Source organism: Opisthocomus hoazin, chromosome 1 (genome assembly GCF_030867145.1).
Source record: "Opisthocomus hoazin isolate bOpiHoa1 chromosome 1, bOpiHoa1.hap1, whole genome shotgun sequence".
Lineage (NCBI taxonomy): Eukaryota > Metazoa > Chordata > Aves > Opisthocomiformes > Opisthocomidae > Opisthocomus > Opisthocomus hoazin.
In genome coordinates, this window is record NC_134414.1 from 146030320 (window position 1) to 146050703 (window position 20384).

At 38.2% G+C, this 20384-nt stretch overlaps 1 protein-coding gene across 3 annotated transcripts in view; it reads right to left on the minus strand.

Moving 5' to 3' along the window:
- Nucleotides 1–20384, minus strand: part of PIK3C2G (phosphatidylinositol-4-phosphate 3-kinase catalytic subunit type 2 gamma) — a 310696-nt gene that overhangs the window by 100920 nt on the left and 189392 nt on the right. For all 3 annotated transcript variants that reach the window (XM_075440297.1, XM_075440305.1, XM_075440313.1), the window contains 2 exons: nucleotides 18836–18929; nucleotides 17577–17671 (listed from right to left, as the gene is read on the minus strand). In XM_075440297.1, the coding sequence (XP_075296412.1) occupies nucleotides 17577–17671; nucleotides 18836–18929 (189 nt within the window). The remainder of the gene's footprint in view (nucleotides 1–17576; nucleotides 17672–18835; nucleotides 18930–20384) is intronic.

The window sequence follows — 20384 nt, forward strand, 5'->3', positions numbered from 1 at the left end:
AGATGATACCAACCATGTTGTCATTTAATTAAAGCAGAGGAGACCATAAGAGACAGCTCTTGTCAGCTCATTCCTGTCAGCAGCAGGACCGAAGAACAAGCATTTACATTGTAAAGAGGAGTGTTTCTGTTGTCTTCATACACCTTCTTTCTAGGCCTGATTTCTTTCTTCCTCTCTAGTTTCACTTTTCTTCCTCTTTTCTTGGTCTCTATTCATTTTTCACTCTCCCTAATATAGCAATAGTATCTTTTGCAATGGTAGGCGAGGAGAGCAGAGCAGAGATGGAGCTATCTTTAGGATTCTCTTAGAACTGGTCTGGTTCCGATCTTCCTTCTGCTTCACTGTTTTATTGCCACCAAATATTGGCTTTGTAAAAAGAGAAGTGGGAATTTGAAGTTAAGTTCACGAACCAGCAAAAGCTTGCTGTAAGATATTAGTAAGAGAAAACTTTTCTTTTTCAGTTGGCCCAAGGGTATTTTCCTAGTCGACAGCTGGCCTAGTTACCATGGAAAACAGAAGAGCTGGAGGGCAGGCACAGTAGGAAAGTGAGGCATGCACCTATGTGAAATTAGGTTGGCTTAATTTGCAGAGTCTTGCTGAAATTAATCTCTCATTTCAGACAGCTTGTTGCTCTTTCATTGCTGGGTAAACAGACATTAAGTTTCATCTAAGTGTACAAGTCCATCTTAGCTCTGCTGAGACATGTTCAACCATGGGACCAGATCTGAATAAACTTTTGAATAAGCTAATTTCCCTTTTAATAAACCCCTAAGCAACACAGCATTACTTCTTAAGCTTTTAAAAAGGATATCTTCTGTGGCTCTCTTCAGATCAAATCATACAGTCTCAGGGCCAAAATTCACAGATTTTAATGAAGAATTTAAGGCAGATATAGGAATGAAAATCCATCTTGGATTCCTGATTTTACTTGCTGGGTGACCTTGGGAAAATTCTTTGATTTTTCTATGCTTTTATTTTCCTTTTCAAAAGAGGAAAGGATTATTTACCTTCTCATAGGATGCTATGTTTGTTTGTAAGCTCCTCTTATGCCAGAGAGGTAAAAGCCATGGCAAATAGGTCTGTTTAATAACATTGCCATCTCTTTCCCATGTGGTACTCATAGAGCCAGCATTTTTCAATCACATGGGAGAAAATAGCAGCCCTGGGCATTCTTTCACTCATGAGCAAAGTAGAATTAAGATATAGTTGTTGTGATGAAAAGTTCAGCTCTAGTTCCAAGATTCACAATCACATCTGTGGAATTATTATTGCAGTAAACAGATGTCATATTTCCATATGTCCTGAGTCAGGTAAAGAGTGGAGCGTGCTCTCCAGAGACAGTTACTGCATTGGCACAATAAATATAGATCAGCTATCTGACACAAAATGCTGCTGGGACTTTGAAACTCACTGGCTCTGCTATAGGTATCCTTCTTGCACTCAAAGTGCTGTCCTTCTGCTCAGTCCACGTCAGGGTGCAGCTGCACAGCAGACTGAGGGGCAGAAATCGTGACTTTCTTCCCTTCTCCCACCATACAGTTGGTCACTTCGTATTGCGTGAATACCCTCGAGCCAACCACATTTCTTTTTAGATGTGTACTCTGCTGAGTGAGCAAAAATCTGTGTGCGCCAAAAATTAATACGGATAAGTGCCATATTGTTTCTACCAGCAAAGCGGTGGCAAAGGGTGGCAGCCTTGGATGAGAGCCTTGCAAAGCAAGGCAAACTACTCTTTAAACCTCCTTTAAATTGCTGTTTAAAAAAATGCTCACGATAAGGCAGGGCAACAGCTGAAGACTGCATGTGTCAGCTTTACACTGATGCAAAAAATTGTATTAAAATAGGCCGTTATTTAAGTGACTTTCCATTTTCATACCATGACCAAGCAATGTACTTCTGAGCGACACACAGCACAAAGCACTGACAATTGCAAGAAAATTTGCCACGATGGCTGCTTAAATTCATTTCAACAAACTGCCCTATCAACAAAAACATACAGGAGATCTGTGGGTTATGCAAGTCACTCAGAAGCTAGCTAAGCAGTGCCTGTTAGAAAAGTTTAATTAATAAAAACGCTTCTCCTGATTGAAGATAGAAATCATCACACACAATGGAATGACGTTGTGGAGAAGGTTAAGTGGAAGCACAAATACCGACCTCTAACAACAGACTCAACAAAGGAAATGATACAGGTCAAAGCAGAAATTAGCTGAGCTAGGTAAGCGGAGTTTTATCAGCCATCATTATGCCAAGCCCTAAGAAGTGTTGAAATCTCGTTTACTGTCTCACCTCTTCTGTGCCCAGTGCTCACAGGATAATTATTACAGATAGCAATGCCCTGTTTCCCAGACAGAAGTCCACTTCCCTTGCTGATGTACAAACAAGGTCTTCCCTCACGATGAGGGACTGTTCTTCAAGTTAATCCACGCCCATGGATTTGGCTCTGGAAATCCCTGTTCAATCCCTTCTGCATTAGGCAAGATGGCAGCTGCCACACTAAAGCTAATGAGCCTGATTAATATCAATTCAGTAAATTAAATTCTTTTCCAGGCATCAGATAATTTTGTACTAATCCAGACATTTATACCCATTTAATATCAGCTGACATAACATAATTTCTCATTTAACACTAATTGAAAACTACTGGTTTCTTATTCCAAAGAGTATTTGCTGTCACTTATAACATGGCTTTTTATACAGCTATTTTTCAAATAATATTCTCATCAAATTTTATGTTTTTTGCCTATTTGCAGAACTTTTACACTCAAGCCCGTGACTGGTGATGTGGGCAGAATGGAACAATCAGGTAATTTCTCTTGAAGGTTTTAATTTCAGCAATTTTTCTTCAGATTTTCCATTACATATTTCTAAAACTTCTGATTGAAACGAATAAAAGTATAAGACACAGCTCATCATATAAGCAGTGTCGAATTTAGCCCCTCTAGTTTGTTTTTTGTTGGGTATTATTTTGTTTTTTTTTTTTTTTTTTTTTTTTAACTAAATAATTTTGGGTTCGTTCAGCCTGCCTTCAGACTTTGTTTCTTCAGATGCTACAGAAGAAACTGTACATCCCTACTGCTATGCCATTTGCTCTTATTCTAACAGAAAAGACAAAATCCCTCGCTGGCTACAACTGATTGTCAATATTAAGGAACTGACAAGAGGTAGGAGGAAGCAGACTTTACATTACACTTCTGGGTGAAAGACAGTATTCATATTTGTGCGATGGAGTGTTTGCAGTAGCCCAACACAGTCGTCACAGATGGCAAGTGGAATTCCTTGGGGCTGAACGTATCATTTGACCATTCTTGCCTATCTGGGATCCTATCCTGTGGTTTTCACCATGATACTGTCCTTCAGCTGGGGGAAACGCTACAGAATGTTACTGATGAAAGTCTCCATCCAACACATGATACCTATTACCAAGCTGCTTATTTAGGAAACACTCATATCATTCTCCATCCTTCCTAAGACTAGAGCAACCTTTCTGCAAGATGTTAGCTAAAGACCAGCCCCGATGGGTCAAAAATTGAAGGACCATGGAAACTGAATCAGCAAACAAGTCAAGACAGTTAGAGAATTCATTTGTAACTTAACAGAAACTTGTAACAGCTAGCATCAGGAGGGACCTCAGGAGGTCCTCTGGTCTGTTCCCTGTTCAAAGCAGAGCTAGCTCTGATATTGGATCAAGTTGTTCAGAGGGCTTGGCCTCAGCAGCAGGTTGGGAGAGCTCCTGAGACAGAGGAAGCAAGAGGTGCAATTTGACCAGATGATGATGAGTCCCCAAAACACAAGGTGGTTTCAAAAGATATGACCTAATGACAAGCAGGCCTTCAAGAATGTGGTGGTTCACCTTAGGAAGGCTTAAAATTCTGCTGACCGTCATAACTTTTTGGAAATAGTAACATGAATAAGCAGGAAAAGAACTGTATTTCTGAATTGTGACTGTCACTCTGGGCTGCCTTCAGTCCCATCAACTGCACTGCAACTGAAAGGCAATTTCTGGCAAGCACTTCTAGCTGGGGACCAACTGTCACAGGAACAGCAAATACTTCAAAATTTCTGTGTATAGATTAATTTTAGGGTATGAACAAAGACCCCACATTATTCTTTACACTGTATAACCATATCAACTGGAACTACTCTTGGGTATAGAACAGCAGAGACTTGGGTTTTGCCTATGCCACTGCTCTCACGTGTTTGCAGTACAAAAAACGTCAGAGCATCTTTCTCTGAATGAACCGCTGACTATTTAGTTACCACTACTCAGCCTACAGTCTTCCAGGTTCTTATAAAAGCTATGTCAGGCAAACAAGGACAGTTCAGTCAGAGTCAGGATTTCTGTGAAATCATTAAGTACGAGTCTCCAGTGGCTCCTCCAAAAGGGAAGTCGATGGCTTTTTGTTTTCTAGAATCAATAACTTTGACTGAGATGGAAGCACAGAGTGGTTACGTGTCTAGGCACAAGGGTCTCCAGACGAACATGTAGCAATATAGGCAATCAAATCAAAATTACACTACATAGTGAAAGGAGAGTAACAGTACACGTTATACTTGGGAATAATGTTTTTTTGTGGAAGTGGTTCTAGATCTCCCAGTTCTCTCAGAAGGTCTTCACATATCTAAACTTCACAGCTGGGAAAAATTAACTCTCTTCTTTCTTAGAGAATACAGCAGAACTATATTACTCATTGTACTACATATTTCTGCTTTCCTCTTTCTTTTCTATGTCCTTCCCCCTATAAAGATATTTTGCTTTGCTGTCCTTCTCAGTTCTCTCAGTGACTACTTGTGACTACACTTTACCCCTTAGCCTCCGTAAGGCCTCTTTTGCACCATGTCAAACATAGTTCCACACTTCTGTGCGGACATCGGGAACACTGTGGCAATCCCCTCCCTCCACAAACCACTGAAGACTGCTCAGACTTCTGAGCCTGGGAGAAGAACTGGGATCTCGAAGCAGTAGAGACAGAAATGTGTGCAGAGCTGGATGAAGGAATTCATATTTTCAACCTTTTCAACTGCCAGAAGCATGCTGCTTTGCACATCACACCCTCTACACATTTCCAAGTGAATCCTGAAGAAAGATTTCAGTTTCCATACACGAAACATCACAGATTAGATTATATAGACTGCATGCAGGAATGCATGTGCACCAGTGTATGCATATTTGTAAATATAAGAATATCTCTGAATACATGTGAGAAAGCACTGGTCTGGGAATGGAGCATAAAGAGGTCTTAGGGAAACCGGGAAGTTCACTGGATAACAGACTGTGAACAATTTCTGGAGGAAGCTGAACATGAAAACTGAGCACTTACGCTAGGAAAAAAAGATTTTTTTTTTTTTTAAATCTACTTGGATATAAGCCCTGCTACACGAGCTACAAAAACGAAGAGTAAAAAGCATAAACCAGGATTTTCTTGAGAGAGATGCTGAGGGCTGCTTTATTGTTTACAATGAAATACTTAGAATAACCTTTTCTATCTAACGATCTGAACTCTCCAAGCCATTTGTTAGATGAAACGAGGACGGAAATCTCAGTTTGCGAGAGAGGGCTGGTGCCGATTCAGAAAGCCCATCCACTTGTGTATGGGCCATTGCTTCTTTATTCATGTAGCCACAAAATTTTTGTTACTATGTTATATCATTATAATACCTATCTCAGCGTTCTGTCTCTTTTTAATAAGGAAGACTTTACTATTCTTAGTTTTACCAACAAAATGGTTCATTTACTTCCTCGTTCACTACAGTTTATCTAGATCCTTATAAGGGAAGTACGGTCAGCAGTAGAGAAATCCTTTTTCTAGTTTGGGCTAGGCAATCTCTAAAAGCCATTTCCTAAAACATCATCTTAAATTTGACCACCTCTCCAGTTCTGCTCATCATTAATAACGTTAATAACACTAACAAAAGGTGTTTGCTTTACTTCCACATCTGTTTATCCTCACAACGGAACCTGCACCACTCTAGAGCTGTAAATGCTCCGCTGCACTCTGCTCACATGTCTCAGTCACACCTTGGAAATTCGGTCCGTTAATTTTTTTTCTGACAAGACCAACACGGAGCATTTTAGTTTGCTTCTGTCTACAAAAAACCTGAATTGAGTATAAACAAATTATGAATAGAAAAAAATTTGTATTCACCTTTTAAAATTTTCAGTGGAGGTAATTTGCATTAGCTCTTTGAAAGAAAGACAACTGAAAAACAACAGCTACTCCAGCACTGAAACTTTGATCAAATTTACAAACAAATAATTTCATGTGTATACGCTGCCAGCAATTTAACCCATCTTAAAGCCCACCCTCCATTTAATAATACCTCTTTAAAATTATTATTTTTTAACATCAGCAAATAGGTTTGCCTCAAGTAACAACCATCAGTTAGCAGCAGCCAGGTGCCATACAGCACAGATGAGATGTCAATGGTATTTCAAAATCACTATGTTTAAAAGACAGTCTATTTTCAAGCTAATAAGTAAGACAATCTGTTGATGGTTTAGGATTGAGCAATTCAGATGAACACCAGCAGGAGGAGATGTACCCGATATAACAACTTTTGCATTAGGGACTGTCTTAAAATAGGCATTGCATCTCCTTTAGGCTGAGCTGAAAAAGTGCTGGTGACTTGTTTTAGGATGAATGGGGTACTTGTCAACAATATAGGTGGGAGGAGGAAGAGAAATAATTTCAAATGCGGCACTCCCTTTCTTACCTCAGCCACAAGTCCCTACTTTCACATCTCCAGTGACCAGCAGAAGTATTAAGGCTTTTTTTTTCAACTTCATCTGGCACTTTGGAAACCATCTGAATGTTTGTATCTAAGCTCAATGTTTGTGTGAAAAGCTTTGATTTCAATGAACATTTTTCAAAATATTCAGTGAAAAACTCCTTACTAACTACTTTACAGTAGTCCTTCAGTCACAGAATTACTTCAGCAAAACTACCACTGTTGATACAATACTGTGATAACGTATCTCTGAATATCTTCATATAGGGATAATGGCCTTTCAAAGACAAAGGTTAATTCTTGTAGCCTGATTTTCTTTCCGAAGCATGGAAGTAATGTCATGAACTTTACCAAACAGTATTCTGTGTATTTGACGTACACCACAGTGGATGCTAAAAAGCAATCCATCTGTCTGTCTTTTGACTGAGATGTCTACTGGTTGTACAAACGACATTTTTGCAGCATTTTTTTTTCTTACAGACTTTTACAGACTGTAGATTTGGAAGGAAAGATTAATTCCTTTAGATTCACTGGTCCCTTTCTGTTATTTAATTCAAAGGTCCAAAACACATCAGTTTTAACCAAGTGGGCTCTTTGCCAAGCAAACACTGAACAAGATGATGAGAGACAGTCCATTGAGTAATTCTCTTGCTTGAAAGGAAGTTATTACAACATTAGCAGTGTTGTTCAAGAAAAAAAGCCATGCAAAGACAACTCATCTGACAGTTCTTTCTTTCCTCTCTCAGTTCATTTTTAATTTGGTCCCTGTCCAAATGACAACATTATAATTACAGAGTAATATACCATTTAGCACGGGTGAGCATTCGGAAAGCAATTAATGTTTAAGGAAATATTTTCAAACAGCAAAGTTTTTATGAAATTAATCCTGAAATGCTCATCATCTACAAAAAGGTAAAAATGCTGAATTGTAATAATTCTGCACTGTTGACCTGGAAAGACTTTTATCAATCCTTCTCCCTCTCCTCCTTAGAAATACTGCCTTTTATTATATTTTTTTAATTTTTTTTTATTTTAAAACCTGTTAATAATTATATTTGGTTTTATGTTAGAGACAACTTTTCTCAGAAAAATTCCCGTTAGTCACAATGTAATTTTCTGTTAAATCAGGTACTGATGGAACATATTCAACAAAGTCTAATTCATGATTCTCCTTCTCCTAATGTTTCAGTCATTTAGACAAAGGTCCAAGGCCCAACTTTCATTCTGGTGGAAAATGATGATTAAGTCTAGAAATATTAACCACAGAAACATACGGCTGACAGTAATAATTCATTACACTGAATGTCCTTTATCTACTTGAAGCCCCTCTCTGTTTATTCATACTTTTCCCTAAAGACGTCACTGAAAGTGTTCAGAAATAGGAATGATTTACTAAACTCAAACCTGTCAGGTAAGGCTGTGATTAATCGCATGATAACTATAAATGAGGACTCCCAACACATCAGTTCAAGAAACTCAGAGCCTGCACTGCATTTATTCAAGTCACGTGGTAAGAACTTTGCAACACACATCCAAAGAAAAATGGATTGAAAACAATTCTCTAGGGTAGCTCAAGACAAATTTTGCCAGAAACTGGTTCAAACAGCTATAGTTAAAATGCAAAAGCTTGCTAAGCTGGAAAGAGAAAAAGACCTATACCAGAGCAAGACTTCTAAAATGTTTTAGATAATCTGGTGTAATTTTGAAACATCTGCAGAATCATTTTGCATACAATAACTGCCATTATTGGAAAAAATCTTTATGCTAAGGAGATCATCACGAAATAGTTTCCACGTATTCACAAAAGGTAAAAACTGAAAGTGTAAGCATCAAATGTGAACGTAAACTTTTCAGGTATTACATCTGACAAATCTAAAGCGAGGCGTCCTCTCCTCGTACTTCACCTGGGCCATGGGGGGTCAGGTAGCAGCAGGGTTCTGCAGCAGAGAAGCAGTCTGATGGAGGACCCCTCTCACATGCAGAGCTGCTCCCGGCTGCAGCAGGCAACCTTTCACCAGTGAAACACACCACCAGCCACTCAGCTGAGAATCACAAGCGACTCTCCACGCCGTTCGCTTTCCGACTGAGGATTTCACTTTCCAAAATCACTATAGCCTGATCTGGGAAATTTGCATCATCTTTAAATTGCAGCTACTGTTACTAAGTATGATTTGGACAGTTCAGATTCTTAAAGCTGGTCACTCTTCAGATATTGACCTAGCCCAATGAACACCTACAGCAAATTTCAGTATAAAGACACGGTTTCACGGATTACTTTCAGTCATCTTTTTCCAGCAGTGTTTCACAGCATAAAAAACAGAACAACTCCTCCACATCCATCAAATTTATGACTGAGAATTATCCATTTGAAGTGACAGAACTAGATTAATGTCTTGTCAAAAGCTTTCCTGATTTATCACTACTCTGGTTAACACCCCCAAATGTTCGTCTGGGACGAGCAAAGATTATGTGAGGTATCCGTCAGGGAAGATTTTAGCTGTTTTGTTTTTGAAGGAAGCAACAATAAAATATTTTTAATAGAAAAAAGATGAAAGGCACAGATGAAAGCCTCGTGTGACATCCACACAGAGCCCTGCTCTGAATCCCTTCCTCAGCAACATCCACTCCACTTCCCCAGTCCTGTTCAACTCCACAGGCCGATCGTTACAGTCCATCACATCCCAGCACCAGAGACATAGCAGCACGCCACCAAAACGGCACCTTAGATCCTGCTCACGGAGGATATCCAAAAGACAACACCCATCTTTCACATTCAGTTACGTTATTGAAAGCATTGTGATAGATATGACTTGAAGCTGGTAGGGAGTTTTTCAGCATAACTGAAAAACTAGATTTGTCAGCTTCAACATTTTTAAATGTAAAAAGAGACAAACCAAAAACTAAGCATACAAGTAGTGTTTGAACAAACAATGTACTGAAAAACATTTTCTTTACTGCTACCTTGTAAATCCAGAAGCAGTTAAAAGAATTAAGGCCAGTTGCTCTTTTCATTTTTTTCTAATTTTCCGAAATCTTTCACTTTTTTTAATCTTTTCAAGTCTAAGTAGGTTCACTTGCGCACATACATAGTGGTGTATTTTTTCATTACAGTAACACGCACTGATAACTTTGGAATTTGCAGACTTTTTTATGTTGCACTTTACAATGTTAATCCTCCTCAAATATGATTTAATATGATTTTTAGCATGAAATTTCCTCTATTCCAAAGCAGACACACACGGAGAGTTATCTTCATGTTCAGTAACTTATTTAGCTCCAGCTAAATACTTGCCTGCACAAATACAATGCACGATGTCAACAATCGTGCTTCACTCCATTCTCACCTTGGTACACGACCACAAGGGTGCCTTACCACTTCCTTTCCATGCTTGCACCAAATTTAGAAAAACACATAGCATTCCTAGACTTCTAAACATTCAAGACGACATTCGTTCTACTAAGAATCATTAAAATCATTAAAACCAGACACACGCATAACTATGTCTGTTATGTCCCTTGTCAAGGATTCACCAGATTATATCATATTCACTAAATTGCAAAAAGGCATAACTTTGATTGCTTTATTAATTTTTAAATGGATTTCTTTTTTTTTAAAAGCGGTGATTTTTAACAGAGCGAGAAAACCAACTCTCTTTTTCTATTTAAAATGTTAAAATGCCATGTCATGTTCTTTGTTAACCTTTCCCAGTAGTGTTTGCAATTTTATTTTTAATTCTTTGGAGTTTATTTTCATTTTTCTTTTAGTTAGAAGTTTAAAAGTTTAAATGTTTTATTATTTTAGTCAGAACATTTCAGTTTATAAAGAGAAATCACAGCATCTGCAACACCTTTGCTCTTTGGCAAATAAATGTTATGTGCAAAGCCGTTTAAATTAAGTGGACTTAGTTCTAGCAAAACACGTCACACTTAGTTGCAGAGAATAATCACCTGATTAAAAGGCCACTAAAGTCAATGGAAAGAGTCTCATAAAGCGCAAAGAGGTATGGATTCAGACTTCCCTCCTTTGTACATGGAACAGCATACACAGCAACTTTACAAATATTCCTACTAAAGGGTAGAACACCTGCCAATATGCCTGTAAGTCCCATTTCTAGCATGCAGACCGGGCCTTTGGATTATCTCAGTCAATGGCAGTCTGTGCTTCAGGGTACACGTATAAGATTAAGAGACACACAGAGCACTCCCTGGACCTGGAGCCAACAGGCACAGAGGTAGTTGGAGAAGTTCCCTCTGCAGCTCACAGGCTGCACCTCCACCACCCACCACCGGGCTCTGGGACTCCCCGGTGCTCTCTGTGTGCTACACCATGTCATCATAAGACACAGTTCTCCGCATGTGTGTTTGAGCCCAAAGCCTCAGAAATACTCTGATGGTCATGTTAACAGTCCACAAATGGGAGAGAGATTAAAAGACACTGAAGGTCAGTGTTACATGCCTCATCATACGACCATGCAAATATAGGCAGAGCAGTGTTGTAGGACAGAGTGTGTCAAAGCTGGGGCACTTTTGCCCTTCTTGTCTTTTAGGGGTGATTCTTGGAGTGAACTATTCCCAACCTGTGCTCCAGTGCTGTTTTGGAGACAGCAGTCCAAAACAGGGCCAGAGAGGAAGACGGCAGTTATAAGTCATGGCAGACCAAAGGCCTAGCACTTGGTCTTGCTCCCTGGTCCTCTATTATTGAGTAATATGGACAGATCTAGGGTAGCTAGACATTGACAGCAGCTAGCACCTCCTTTTATCAGTTCCAGCTTTGGTCACAGCCAGTTCACTCCTGTCTGTCTTCAGAGCCATAAGAAAATGAATCCAAAATAGTCATTTTTTCTTAAAACCTAAAATGTGTTGAATTAAATGTAAGATGTGTTTTTGTTGATTTAAAAGTACCATTTGCCCACCCAGTCTGTAAATACTGAAGGGCAAAACCAACAAAGAGTTACTTTCTTTGTTTCATTTGACACAATCTTTTTCTAAAACTGGAGTCTGGGAAAATTGAAAGTCTGTAAAGTAGGAAACAAAATAATTATATGTCTCTTTTCCCAGATAATAATCCAAGTCCCACACGGCTAATAATGAAGCATTTAGCACAGTAAATGGTTGAACCATTATCTCACAAAAATAATGTTCTAATGGTGTTATTTACTATACGCGTGAGTAACTAGAGAACAAAAGATCTCCAAATTATTGGCATTTCATAAGTAAGATTTATGAACTCAGAACTAAAACCCCTAGATGTGAATCGACTCTACGGTTGAGGTTCTCTGCCGTCCAAAACACAGCAATCACATCAAGTACTCCAAATTCAGATAAAATATATAATCAGCACTTGGTTGAGTGACACGTTACCCTCAGAAGGTTGGAAGACTGAGCAACTCCAGACTTGACCGCAAATCCTAATGCAGAGTAGCAAAACAACAGATCAAATGTGTGCTGGGACTGGCCAATCACAGGTTTAAAGTTACATAGATGATTAAGCGATCTTTTGATTCTGATCAGTAAGGACCAAAATAATACAAAACAAAATAGACATCTTTTGTACTTACAGTAATGTCATTTTAATGTGTTGGGCTTTTGGTCTGCTCTACACAGCTATTTAGGAAGTTCGTTAATAATTAGCATACTTGATAGTTTCTGACTGTGGGAGAAAGTCACTATAATGTGGGAAGAGAAAGAGATGGAGAATGGCCTCCTATTTAACGTTCAGATAATTAAGAGTGTTGAAGACATGAGTATCTGCTTGATTTATTCCTCCTTTTGAAGACTTCAAGTAAATTATAGTTAACATAGACCGGTTTTGACAACAAAAAATATATTTCCTTTCAGAAAATATGAAGCAATACTCTAGTGTTCCAAAACCAGAGTGCTGAAAAACTAAGTAGTAACGATTTTGCAAAATATAATACCGTGGGTGAAACCTCCCAATAGTAAAGAATTTAACTGAGGTCTTTTTAAACTTTTATGCTTTTCTTACGTTCTTTTCGATTCTTTACAGTTCTTTTTTACATAGAGAAAGAAATAAAAATAAAATATTATGTTCTAGCCTTGAAATCAATAGCCTAATTCACATTGTTTTCAGTGTGCTGGATTTGACTAAGAGTTCCTTTTAAATCTTACATTCTTACTTATTCACAAGATGTAGACTGGAAAAGATAGCAGACTACTCACTTTTCTCTTGGTTGTCGGTCAAAATCTAGTTGGCTAGAATAGTTCTATAAAGTTCTAGTGGCTTATCTTGTCTTAAGCTACAAAAGGACATTTTGCCTTCAACAAGGATTTCACCTGACTTCTTTTCTGAAGCTTAGCATACCAGATTCTCATGCTCCACCAAAATTTACACATGATCATACTCTTCCACGACAATGAAACCTGTTTCTCAGCATCACCACCTTTGAGCAGCTCTCATTGATCCTAGAGGACAGTGCACTTCTCCCCTTTATTCAGTCCTGCTGTGGAAGGCAACCATCTGTGAGACATCCCTGGGCACCTGCCCCAGCCAGCTGTTTCAACCATACGCTGCAGCTGCCATCTATGAAAGTAGCTAAAAGCCAAAAACGCTCAAGCAAGTGGGGAAACCAACTGTCAGGTTGCCAGAGAGAGGGGTGGATTAAAACTCCTGCAGTAAAGCTGTCAAAAACCCCGTGTGTGAAACACAGTAGCAAGGAGACAGAGAATTTCAGCAAGCAGAAGGGCCCAAAGGAGCTCAGCATGCTTCTTTCCCCTTAAGCAACTTTTCTGCTTTGGTAGAACCAGGTTAATACCTTCTGTTCTCACCATAGCTCCAGGGAACGGGAAAACTTGCTCCAGCCTTCTCCCCTCCCAGGAACTCAGATGGGAAAAGACTAGAGCCAGAGCGAATTTCTTGAAGATTGTGGGGCAGTTCCCCATGCCTTACGTACATTAAGAACTCTTGAAATGAGACTAAGATGGAATGTAAGTGGTACACAGGTCCTGTGCTGGCATGGTACACATGGGTAATTTTAGTCTCCTTGAGAAGGGGAGTGCATTCAAACGTACCAACAGGGAGTTGAAACACTGATGGAGGCAGATAGCCCAATTATCTCAAGAATTTAGTGAGGGGAAAAGTTGCACATGATAAGAAAAAAAAAAAAACAAACACAGGGTGTAAGATCATTTGCCTCTACACTCTAGATAGCAGAACTAATGGGACAAATCTGCAGCAGACACAAGCAAAGAACAGACTGAACCTACACTGATTTACAACAGTTAGGTGTGTCCCAAGAATGAGTATTCTATCTGTTCTGTCCACCTTTGCTAATTACCGTCCCATGACTTCTAAATAAAATCTTCAGACAAACTTATCACTGCTTGAAGGAAAGTAGTTAACAATTTACCATTCAACATTAATATTAAAAAGGTGATGAGCTGGTACATCATTGTTGGATAACTGCTTATCTTTGGTGTGTAGGGAAATCGAGTCAATTTTAAATAACTGAGACATTATTCTAAATTTTGTTTGTCACTAAAATAAGCTAGTGTTGACAGTCACCACCAGTTCTGACAACTGCTTTCTACATTTACAATAGTGTTGTAAAATATGGAAGTTAAACCACTTTTCCCTTGTGGTTCTGAAAATACATGACTAGTTTTCTGAATGACATTAGAGTCTTCTTTTCCAAGTTTTATTTTGGGCAGGTACGCTGTGCACAATGTTGTATTATTTAATAGTGGGATGGTAATGTCATTCATTACAATTAAAAATAAATATAATCTTGTTACTAAAGTTTGTTTTTATCAGTCCTTGAGTCTTGATTGCTAATTTGGTAATGAAACAAAATACAACAGTTGAGAATAAAATGTTACCTAACTACATTTCTTAAGAATTTACGTGAGTGTACATGCACACATGTGTTCCCCACATTATTAAATCATTGAGCTTCTTTTTAAAATCTCTTTAGAGATAAGTGGAGGAAAACCTCTATTTTCCATTACTTTCATAAGGACTGAAATTCAATTTGTGAAGTAAAGGAAAGCCTTTATTACTTAATTATGGCTTTATTAATAAAAACTGTGAAATTACTGTTAAATTTTGTAAATAGCATATATGACTTGGGAATCTGCCTTTTAAAATACTGGAACAGAAATATGAATAATTACATAAATTAAAACATTAGGTGGAAAACAGTTTACTAGTGAAGAACATGGTGGAGTAATCAAAGAAAAAAGCGTATAATGCGGCGAATACAAGAAGCAAAATTTTAAGATACATGTGCCATCTTTAAATTCTGAGTTTAGACTGAAACATTTGAACAAAAAGCCAAAATAAAAGAGGCACCCCAGCTCCTTCCACTAAATTGAATGGGACTACTAGACGCTTCCACAATGACTTTGTGCAGCTAAACATATGTATTATACACATAAGTTTAGTCAGACTGTTTAAAATTTACCCATTTTTCAAACTGAGAGCAGCCAGCAAGTATATCATGTGAAACCTTCCCACCTAAAACTAATGACCCCTCAGTTTATACTAGGTGTATATAGTTCTGCCACTAGACTTCCAATGACGACTACCACAGAGGTGGCTGCTGTTATTTGTCTGCTGTATTTGCTCACGTTTCCCCACTCTCTCAGGTTTTGCCATATTCTAAGACATCGCAATTAGGTGATTTTGTTCTCAGAAACAAGTCATCTGTTGCAGTTTATTGACAGGTTTTTCCATGACAAAGATCTCAAATATACACACCTGATCCACTATCACAGTGTTTCTCTCTCCTGAACTTACCTGCGTTCTTGGCTAATGAGGCCCTAGTAGCAAGCTCTTCAGATTACCAAGTTGACAAGGAAAGTTAGTGGATGCTATGTGTTAGTTGACAATGTAGTCTTCAGTCAGGTAACCAAGATCCTAAGGCCGGCAAAAATACATCCATTTCTGTCTTGTGACTCAGTAAGACAATACCGAAAGACAGTGACGTAGAACAATAATTAGAGAAAATACATTTTTGTATTATAAAGAAGAAAAAAACAAAGGTAAATCACTTTGAGTATTTCTAGAAATGTATGTGAGTGTGTATATGTTTTCTACGCATTTACACACACCTACATACAAACACCTGTTCATTTTAAGCTATCCCTCTAGGAAATGGAAGTTCACATCTCAGGTAGAAGATACTGTTTATTTAGGGATAAATAGCAAATCACTATTTATACAATTAGAAATACTAATTATGGGAAGTGTTCACAATCATGTGTAACTCCAGGATGTATGTAATCAAAAGCAAATTCAGTAAACTAGTAAACCAGTAAACTGTTCCATCTGCAACCAAAGCAGAAAACAATAATGAAAATACTTAACCAGCACTCAGTAGCTGAGGATATCTCCAATTGCTAATGCACACAGGGAGAAAATGTGCTTGAAAAACAATCCATGGTTGGATGACATGAACAGGGCTACTAATAGCTAAACGACAGAGAATACAGGGAACATCGAGAAATATTCTATTTGATGAGGTTATGTATAGTTATGTTATGTATTAATCTACACATAAATGTATTTTGCCACATTAAATTGTACTGTGCCAGAAAGTATATCTCTTATTCACGATGGAATGGCTGCGATATATTACCTAAAATTATACCATTATAACCAAATTCGGGAAAAAAATGGGGATCTACACAAGCCTACACTTCAAAGTAAAGACGAAGAAGACCACAGGTACTCGATCATTTTTCTTCTAAGAGAGTTAAAGAAATCACAGGCAAAGTAGTGATGTTCCACTGTCCATTGAACTCTATACATAATTTCTAATTGCACAGGAAAACTATGAACTCTCTGGGCACATTTAAGAACTCTAGACTGGACATTTTATATCCAGTATCACTAACTTTAATACAAGATAGTAGAAACTGTCTCATGCATATTTCAGTCACGGTCAGCAAAATGGCTCGCTAAATGTGGTTCCCCTTTATTTGACAGATACGCTCATTAGGCATGTTACTGTTCTCCTACTCATTTCAGTGAAACAAACACATTCATAATTCCGTTTTATCCACACTAACACTTCCAGAGATCATGCAGGTATCAAAGTATTATCCATGCTCTTCCCAACCTCACACTTCATCAACCAAATGATTACATTTCAAGTTGATGTCTTTCCTTTGCAAGGAGAAAAGCTTGTGCTTTAAAGGGTCTGAACCAGTCGAACTGGAAATGAAATCTCAGTTCACCCATCATTACCAAACATGAAAAAAAAAACCCAAAACACAACAGTTTGATTTTCAGCTCACAGGGCAGTTTTTCCACATTTCTATTCAGAGAGTCTTGAAGTAACAGCACAGCAAACAGAACCACCACCACTCTGCAATTACAGAGGTCCTTATACTGTAGAGATAGACAGTGTGTGGCAGTCACTGTCAGGACCGGTAGATCTCCATAATGACGGAAAGGAACCATGGCAAGCAAAGGGGTAAGACATACACTTGGACACACACGAGAAGTCTGACAACTTCAGGACAGGTCAGAGAAATCACAAAAGCAGGATCACTTACAAGTAAAGCCAATGCTGCTTGGAGCTTGCAAATTTTGAGAAAGGCTGTTTTTGGCTCAAATCAGAACGTGTAGAAAAACATAAATGGTATTTTACTTTGGTGAACAGACCTTCCCCCCCCCCCTCCCACCAGAGGCAGGATGAAGGCAGAGGTAAGCAAGTCTTTTATGCAATTTACCCATATCCAGTACTGAAATAAGAATAAAGAAGGAGCAAAATCCTAGGTTTTCTGTTGATGTAAAACATAAAGAGACTTTGTCACCAATAGAATCATGGATAAAGTTCACTGTAACAGAAAATGACTATGGTAGTAACGGAAAATGATCTTACCAGTAAAGCTGATGGGCTACTTGGATGCTCTGAAGAGAACGATTCAGCAGGAGTTTCACTAGAGGGCTTTCAAGACTCCACTCAAACTTGAGCACCTTAACAGATAAATTAGTAAGAATCACTTGTATTATGGGTTCGCTGTTTTTCCTTTGTAACAAAAATAAGCAGCAAGGATCCAGTGCTTAGTCTGAATGAAGCAATCCAAGATATTGAGAATGCCTTAGCAGTGCAATGAGCAAAGAAACTTCAGAACACAAGTGTCTGCCACCATCTGTCAGACAGGCAGATACTATCCTGATTCTGGCTGTGTTAACATATATGTAAACATGCAGCTTTTCATCATCCGCTTAAAACTATCAATGCTATATTTAAATTTTTATCTGATTATCTGATTTGGGAAATAAACTTCTTTGTGAAAAAGAAGCTCTGGAAGGTGAAAAGTCACATAAGTGCCCTACTGCGTGAATGCTTTAAAGCTGTGCAGGTTCCACAGCTTCACAGTAGTGGATTACATAAATATATTCATACATATCTACATATATACATATCTATTTATCTAGATATGTGTATGTATGTGCATGCATTATATAAATATATATTTAAAAACAAACACACAAAACCCCCAAGGAACTCTGAAATGAGGAATTGTAAGCAATTACAAAGTATGTGGACAATGCTTTCAAAGTGGCTGGTTCCTCCTTAACTGAAACACAGGACCTACTCAATCACACAGTAATTGCTTTGGAAGCAGCAGGCCCATAACTTGTAAAGCATTAATTTCCAGTGAAATGCAATGTAAATCTATAAAGAAACAATTCTACACCCAAATTGCCCTGGTTACCCTGGGCTGCCAATGATTTTCCCCACGTATGTGGTATTAAGAAAACCGTGATTTGTTGCAAAACCATTTGCTTACTCGACTGCAATGAATCCCTGCCACCTCCAGCCCCTGGCTGGTTTGCTGGTCATAGCAAAATTTCTCTTGTTCAGACGCACTTTTTATTTTTCTTTTTTACTTGAAAATACCATCTTGTACTGCACAGAAAAGTTCACTCAGCATGCCAAATAACTATATTCTCTTGAGTAGAAAACAGTCTATAGCTCAGCCCTGTTGTTAATTTAATCACTGCGTCTCAGCTGACCAGCCTTTCTTATTTATTCCTCTTGCAATGTATCAATCAAACTGAAAGAATCAAAAGTATTTAATGAAGTTATTGATCTAGACAGAAGACTTCCTTGGCTATCAATTTCCTCCTTACCTGAACCAGCTGTGGGAGGTATTCTAGCAATTCATCATTTGACAGATTTTCTATTTGTTGGACTGCTGTTTTGCGAATATCTTGATCTGGAAAACTAGAGCAAAACAAATAGATATCATTAAGAGTTACTGAACCACTGCAACTCTCCTGAGCTCTCACTGACACAAAATGTTAGAAAAACAGGTTTTGTCTCAAAATGGAATAGGAAAAAAAAAATCAATTCATTTGCTTTACTGTAACAAGAGTCAAGAAACACATAGCAGATAACTTCATTGGATTAACTTTTACAGTGTCATATAGAGAAAAAAAACCCTGACCTTTTCTAATTTGAGCTGTCATATATTGTAATTTCCTTTGTATGCATTGAAATACGAAGCAAACTATGGATCTTCTCTTGCTGCTCCTGCTTATCTGAAATTGGAAATTTCTGTGCCGTGGGCACTTTTAACAGTCACTTGAAGACTTCTTTTGTTCTGAGCAACAACAAAAAAAACTTTGAAATTTCCCCCACAAAAAGGGTTCATTTCAGACAATTTATTGCAATGTCAGCTCTTCTGGTTCATATCATAACACAATAAAAACTATTTTTTAAAACAGAACTAATTTTGAAATGGAAAACACATTTTACTTACAGTTTTTCTAAAGGAAATTTTAGTGAAAAATCAACACCTTTCCCCAGAAAGGCTCCAAGTCAGTGAGACAGCCCTTTCTGATAGGAAAATGTCCACATATTCAGCATAAGATGTATTCTCAACAAACTCCGGTTGAAACCAGAGTAACTGCAGCCTAATATGTGATGGAGCTCTAACTGTAAAAATGATAAAAGAAGAAAACATGGCGTAGCAGCAATGATAAAACAGGGAAAGAAGGCTGGATAATATGGCTGGTCAAAATACTTTTTTTTAAAGGAAAATAATGAAATATTGGTGTAACCTGATGGATCAAAACTGACTCTTAACAGAACATTATTTTCTCTTTTCAGAGAAAAAGACAAAAACGCATACATTTGAATAATATTTGAAAGCTGAAAAGTAATCTTTTAAGGACTTCTTTTGAAAAAATAAAACACAAAAATAATTTCCGCCTTTTCATGTGTTGCATTTGTGACATTAATCATGATACACGGAGAATTTAATGTACACAGAAGTTGCCTAGATTGGTTCACAGTTAGCTGTTCTGCTGCTGTCCTGCTTTCACAAGCAAAGGAACAGATGTGCTCATCTGTGTATGTCTGCTACGTGGTGTCACCCTTAAATATCGTTCAGTAACTTGAAGCTTGTCTGTTCCACCCCAAGAGTCTTTTCTGTCTTCTGAAGCAAACTGGCAGTGTTCATAGAGACCTTTCTGTCACCAGAGCTGCAAAGGGCCAAAGTCTCTTCAAGCAGCACCACAGTCCATTAGATCTTGTTCAAAAGAGCTGATGGGCTTCGATCCAGCTCTCTGAGGGCAAGTAACTGCCCCACAGAGCGCAGTGAATCCCTCCCCTCAGAACCGATGCGGCTCTTCGGCTCTTCTGAAAATCTCTGATTTGGCAGGCTAGGCATACATA